This window comes from Urtica dioica, chromosome 5 (genome assembly GCF_054948205.1).
Source record: "Urtica dioica subsp. dioica isolate 48M chromosome 5, U.dioica_male_clone48M_v1_H2, whole genome shotgun sequence".
Taxonomy (NCBI): Eukaryota; Viridiplantae; Streptophyta; class Magnoliopsida; order Rosales; family Urticaceae; genus Urtica; species Urtica dioica.
The window spans coordinates 4,680,764-4,688,061 of NC_142760.1; the positions used below are offsets into that span (position 1 = coordinate 4,680,764).

Genomic DNA, 7,298 nt, shown 5'->3' on the forward strand with positions numbered 1-7,298 from the left:
GTAATGATCTTTTTTATTTATTTTTTATTTTGAGAAATAATTAGTTGCATGTACTTAGAAAATCACTTACTTAATTTCTGAGTTTTTTTTTATTTTTTAAATTTCTACAGTAAACAGTTAAGAAAATTTGTGTAAAATTCTTACAAAGACTAATTAATTAAAACTTTCAAAACTTCGGTTATATTAAAATTACAACGTTTCAAAATAATTAATCGATTACAATTCCATATTTTTTAATTTATATAGAACTTTTTATTTTATAAAATAAACATTTAATTATAATTTTTAACTCCCAAAAATAAAATATATATTAAAATTAATAAAATAATTAATTAATTTATAATAAAACCATCGATCATATATGATTTGTTTCTTAACATATATGAAAAAAGAAGGATTTAAATAAGTCAAGAAGAAAAATCTAAACATGTAAACAAGAGCCAAAAACTGTTACGCGATTTGTATATTGCTTAGGTGCTATATATGACGAGCCATATGCATGCACATAAAGAATACATATCATACACGTTTATTACTGTTACGCGATTTGTATAATTTAAATTTATTGGTCGCATCTACTCGACATTATTGTGTCCTTGTTGTCGAACCAATGATAGCCTTTTCCCACCTAAATTAGACTTTATTGGACTTTTGAATATGAAGTGTTATAGTTAAGAGGGTGGTATTTTTCTTTACTACCTTTATTACACTTCATTGAAAAATTTCAGCTCAAAGAATTAGGTGGAGACCTCCTCAAACTACATTTAACTGTTTGACTTGACTGCGTATAACTTTTTTATAATTCATTTTCTCAAGGAATTACGTTTGATTGAACGAATTAATACCAAACTTAGGCGTTAAGGATTTTGCTCCATTTAAACCACCAATCTCTCGGATAGCATAGGATTTATATCATACAAAAATTACAACTCGGATTGTGGTGGGTAAAAATTATTCAGGAAGACATATATAAAAAAAAAATCACATTATTATAGACTATAAGTATTAAAATTGATAGAAATTTAATATAAAATAATAATTTAAAAAAAAATAGAAGAATATTTTTAATTAATTAAAATCATACATATTTAAATATTTAATTTGAGTGTAATAATTTGTACATTCGTATGAATGCCTTGTTAAGTATTTGAAAAATCAGAATATTTACAACAAATACGAAATTTGATCTAACATGTTCATAGTATATAAGTTTCAAACTTTTAAAAATTACAATGCAGGTCTGGGTTCACGTTTCTAGTATGTAGCTATGAAATTTTCTTACATTTCCATTTCTAATAAAAATCGTCAAAATTTTATTTCTTTATCATTAATACATTTCCTTTGATAATATCATGGCCGTATAAAATGAATTGATGGATGATCTTTAAGCATGCTTGACATGGAGTAGTCTAATGATGGGTGATCTCCTCGGACATTTTTCAAAGAGGCTTCTATAAGCGGATTTGTATCGAAAGAGAAGTTTTGCTCTCTGTGCAGAACATTTTGGTGGCGGAAGCTAGTTAATATATTTGAGGGGCTCTCGATCCTCTCTTCCAAAACGAATGATTCGGAGAGGTTTGAGTAGGCCCTTTTTTCCTTAAAAAAAATAAAGAAACATGTTGATGTATTCACATGTAATAGAGCCAAAAACTCATAGCTACATACTAGAAACATGGGCATACTATTTATTTTATTTTTTTTGAAATTTTCATATAAATACTACGAAAATTTCAAATTACAAAAAAAAATTACAATAAAAATAAAATTATAAGACATAATTTATATATATATATATATATATATATATATATATATATATATATATATATATATATATATATATATATATGAGTCTCCTAGATGTAGTTATCTTAGCGCTTGGCGGAATTGTAGAAACTAAAGTGGGAAGATCCTTAAATAATATATGTTCATGACTTATTTAAACTTTTATAAATGTTATTCTAACCGTAAGCGTATTGCTTGTATCTATAATTTTAAAGTACCTAGGTACAAAATTATTTTAGACTGGAAAGAGCTAAGGTACCAAAAAATAAGGAAGAGATTATATCATTGTAGATTAGAATTTGCAAATCTATAAATAAAATAGGAAGAATAAGGTGATATGATACCTAATATAGCTTATTAATTTCACACTATTTTCAAAGTTGAGGTCGGGAGTGACTTCAATAATATTAAAGTTGACAATTAACTCTATACCAATTTATCCGTGCCTCTCTTAGATCTACCTTTATATTCATAAGATTTGAATTTTGGGGCCTATCAAATTTTACCATAGGGAAATTACTGAATATCGACCCCCAGACAATTTGCCACACGCATGGCTGGTGCTGTCCATTTGCTAGCTGGAAATATCTTGATTTGAACAAACGACAATAATAATGAGAAAAAAGTTTATTCAAAAGCATTAAACAATTAGTCATAAGAAATTTTTCAAAAAAAAAAAAATTAGTTACAGGAAATCGAGCGAGCGAGCACAAGACAGCCCAACAACTCTCTCTTTTTCTTTATATCTCTTTCTCTAACTATTTTCTTTTCTCACTAAATGCTAACAACTAAACAACCGTGTCTAGTATAGTATGGTTGTGCGAATTTGACTTGGATCAAAAATTAAAATCTTTACTTTTTTTTTTGGTAGTCCCAATACAAATTCACCACTGGAAACAGCTGAGAGAGATTGCGACCTCTCTTGGTTACTTCCTCTTCGCCACCTTTATTTTTTATGCTTATGAGCCCTTAGTATAAATATACGAGCTCACATTTTAAACCATGCAAACACAACTTCAATACCATTCAATAGTCAATACTTCTAAATTTGTTATTTTTAAGTAGCACATAATATTTCAAATGGCTTCTTCTCTATCTCGATTGAGCTTGGTCTTATTGGCCTATAGTGCTGTTTTTTGTTCCCTTATTTCTCTTCAAGTATCAGCAAGTGACATGAACAAAGACTTGAGGATCACTTGGGGCGATGGGAGAGCAAAGATAGTGAACAACGGAGAGCTGTTGAGTCTGTCTCTGGACAAAGCTTCTGGGTCTGGATTTGAGTCAAAGAACGAGTATTTGTTCGGTCAGATTGACATGCAAATCAAGCTCGTCCCCGGAAATTCCGCCGGCACCGTCACTGCCTACTACGTAAGCTTATTTTGATTCTTCTCTTCTTTTTTTTCATTTCGCCAGTATTAGTCTTTTTTTTTTATTAACGTCTATGTCTCTTGTATTTCAGTTGTCGTCGAAAGGGTCGAACTGGGATGAGATTGACTTCGAGTTTCTGGGGAATCTGAGCGGAGACCCTTACGTTCTTCACACGAACGTGTTCAGCCAAGGCAAAGGCAACAGAGAGCAACAGTTCTTCCTGTGGTTCGACCCCACAGCCGATTTCCACACATATTCCATCCTATGGAACCCTCAGCACATTGTGTAAGTACTCATTTTCACTAAAAAGGCCCACTCAAATTTTTTGTTTACACTCTTTGCCATTTTTCTTTATATTTACCATAAAACTTTTATATATTATCTCCCTTGTAATTTTTTCTTTTCTTGCATATTATCTCTCAATTTAGGTTTTTGGCTCCGTCCCTCATGAATTCATGAATTCCTATATATTTCAAAATATAACATTTCTGGATTTGTATTTTCAGTTTCTCGGTGGACGGTACTCCGATAAGGAAGTTCAAGAACATGGAATCGAGCGGCGTTCCGTACCCGAAAAGCCAGGCGATGAGAATACATTCGAGCCTGTGGAACGCAGACGACTGGGCAACGAGGGGCGGTTTGGTAAAAACGGATTGGAGCAAAGCGCCGTTCACTGCTTCGTACAGAAACTTCAAAGCCAACGCATGCGTTCGGTCTTCGTGCACGAATGCCAATTTATGGTTCAATCAACAGTTGGACTCAGCTGGCGAAGCAAAGATCAAATGGGCTCAGAAAAACTATATGATATACAATTACTGCACTGATGCCAAGAGGTTCCCCCAAGGTTTCCCTCCAGAATGCAAAGTGGCATAAGCAAGCACGAGAGACTAATAGTAGCTATATACGTGTTCTTGTTATTACCATATATGTATAATATAAGGTCATTAAATTCTTTTTGTAATCGATATAATTCTTTTGTATGTTTTACGTATATTTGTTTCGTAAAATTGTGTAATAGTATTTTATTTTAATAATAATATTTTTGGACGTGTTAAAAATAAAAGTTCGACTTGTGTGGCCATGCAAATACAAATGGTAGACCGATCAATAGCATAATAATTCATCCTCTTTTTAAAAAATAGTTCAAGTTTTTTATTAAAATAATAGTTTATCAGCAATAAATTAAATTAATTTAATTAACTCTTAATAGTTAAATTAATTACAGCGAATTGATAGATTATTTTTTTAATAAAATAAAATTTGAGTTAAAATCTTAAAACGAACTTGTAGAATGGCTATTTTATTTTATTTTTATTTGTATTTCCACGAATTTATATTTCTTCAGGTTTCGACCGGTACAATTAAATATCTCAATTCGGAAAATGGGTCCATGGTACAGATATCCAACTTGTGTGGCCATGCAAATACAAGATATTCTTGACACCTAAAGCCCATGATTCTAAACAAATCAAGAATACTAAAACACGCATGCAAACATGGATTCTTTAATCCATGGTTAAGACTTACGTGTGATCCAATATATAGTCGATCTCAGCAGGGTTTCATATTAAACATGAAGTCAATTTCTAGTAGTTTTAAGAGCGTACAAATTCAGGGGAAAATAAAAAGAATACTAGTGTCTTTCATGTCTAACTTGGATTAATAAAAATTTAAACTGATGGATAAATATATTCAGTGTGTGAATGTTAATTAATTTTCATTATTCCAACTAGCTGGCATTCCAAACAATCTATGACATGAATGGACTTTCTTGCGGGTTGTGGTTGTGGTCCGTATCGAATCAGAAAGTAGAGCGAGTTGTTTAATGACTAATAAAAAAAATTGTGATACATGTACGAGTTTATTTATTTTATTATTATAAGTTTTTTTATCACCCCCTTTCCCTAGTTTTTCTTCTTCGCTGTGTTTGGTCTTTATATAATACTCTATGAAAATGAATTCAATTTTTCCAATCAAGTTTTCTTTATTTATTTATTTTCATTTTCACGATTTTTTTTATTTCTTTCATGTTTCAACCGGTGCACTTTTTTTAATCAAGAAATTCCATTAATTTCATTAAAGCTACTAATAAGCAATAATACAAAGATTTTGAAATTCGACAAAACTAAATCGACTAGACCAGTTGAATATGGCATCACCAAAAACCTACTCGGGATCCCTATATCGAAATCGAAGATAAACTCTTACATAACTAATGACGACAATATAACAAGCCAAAAAATGGCTTTCAACATCCAAAAAAAGGACCACCACCTCAAATCCGATGCCCACAAATTAAGAGACAATTCACAGCGTGAACTAAAAAATTTAAGGTGGACAAACAATCCAAAATCTTCTCGACGGATGTTGAGCGCATGAGGTTCTAAAAGAACCTGTTAAAGGATCAACACTAGCCGAATAGAATTTCTAAAGCCCAACAATTGTGAAAGCCCAATTGTCAAGAAGACTAATAAGCCCACTTGGAGAATAGGCCCATCATCTAGAAGTTTCTTAGATAAGTGTAGAAGTGTTAGAATTGTGTAGAATCTCTAGACATGTAAAGAATGTCCTAGAATGTTTTAGATATCTAGACATTTTAGGAATTCTCTAGAAGATGAAAAATGTGTGGTCTACATTGTTTTGCCTCTACTATAAATACCCATCTACCCCCACCAAGTCTAGCATCCAAAAATTTCAAAAAGAGTAGTAGTCTCCTAAAAGTGTCTTCAAAGAGTCTCCTAAAAGTGTTTTTGTAGTGTGAGTCCTAAACACTTGGTCTTGTAAATTCTTCTTGAGTGGTCTTAATAAAAGTGTGAGTGTTTCCCACAAAAGAGTTGTGTTCAACAATCTGGTATCTGAGCGAGGTTGTGAGTTTGGTTGTCGGATCTCTTGAAAGTCTTAGCATGCTCTCTGGCTGCGGCTTTGACTGATCTTCCACATCATAAACGATTTCTTGAGATTGTTAGTGTGAGTTTTCTTTGTGTCGTGAGTAGTCCGTGACTCTGCAAGCTTTGTGTCGAAAACTAGCTTGTTTGGTATTACCGAGGTACTGCCAACACGATGGGTGATCTCCAAGTCGTGGCGGAGGAATTGAGAAACTCAACAGCAACAACTACAACACGTGGGCAACATGCATGATGTCCTATTTACAAGGACAAGACCTTTGGGAGGTCGTCGGAGGAAGCGAAACCACGCCACTGGAGGAAGATGCTAACGGCATCTTGCACAAATGGAGAATCAAAGCAGGCAAAACAATGTTTTCCTTGAAGACCACCGTTGAAGAAGAGATGTTGGAGCACATTCGCGATAAGAAGACGCCGAAAGAAGCATGGGACACGTTCATGACGCTTTTCTCAAAGAAGAATGATACGAGGCTACAACTCTTAGAGAACGAGCTGCTATCAATCTCACAACGCGACATGACGATTGCTCAGTATTTCCACAAGGTCAAGTTGATATGTCGTGAGATTAGCGAACTAGATCCGAAGTCCGTCATCGGAGAAGCTCGTATGAAGAGGATTATCATCCACGGGTTGAGACCGGAGTATCGAAGCTTCGTGACTGCTGTACAAGGATGGCCCGTCCAACCATCACTTGTAGAGTTTGAGAATTTGCTAGCAAGCCAAGAAGCTATGGATAAGCAAATGAGAGGCATCACACTGAAGAATGAAGAGGAGGTGCTCTTCACAAGTAAAAGTCGAAGCAACCCTAAGCCATCCGCTAAAGGAAGAAGTCATCAAGGAATGATGCAACCTTGGAGAGCTCAGAAGAACGACAATAAGAGTTCTCAAGGGAAGAGGTTCGAAGGCAATTGTTACAATTGCGGATCAAAGGATTGTTGGTCCAAGAAAAAGTCCGTCGAAAGCAATGCGGCAACGTCCAAAAAGGAGGCAGAGGATGAATGGGATGCTGAGGTGCTATGTGGGATAGAAGAAAACGAGCTAGCACTCATGGCGATGATGGGAGACCAGATCGACTATGAGAATGTTTGGATAGTTGATTCTGGATGCTCAAATTACATGACTGGCGATCAGAAGAAATTACGAGACAAGAAAGAGTACACAATGTCTCAAATTGCCAATTTCTCATATCAAAAACACGAAAATTATTCCTGGTAATGAATCCGACATGGTGTTACTACACAA

At 33.8% G+C, this 7,298-nt stretch overlaps 1 protein-coding gene across 1 annotated transcript; it reads left to right on the forward strand.

Annotated features, from left to right (window-relative positions):
* Window positions 1-2,771: 2,771 nt before the first annotated feature.
* LOC149394940 (putative xyloglucan endotransglucosylase/hydrolase protein 23) lies at window positions 2,772-4,216 on the forward strand. Its single transcript, XM_089615895.1, has 3 exons — window positions 2,772-3,153; window positions 3,245-3,438; window positions 3,660-4,216. Exons 1-3 carry the CDS (start codon window positions 2,866-2,868, stop codon window positions 4,024-4,026), a joined length of 849 nt encoding a protein of 282 aa, XP_089472021.1. The 5' UTR covers window positions 2,772-2,865; the 3' UTR covers window positions 4,027-4,216.
* The last annotated feature ends 3,082 nt before the right edge of the window (window positions 4,217-7,298 follow it).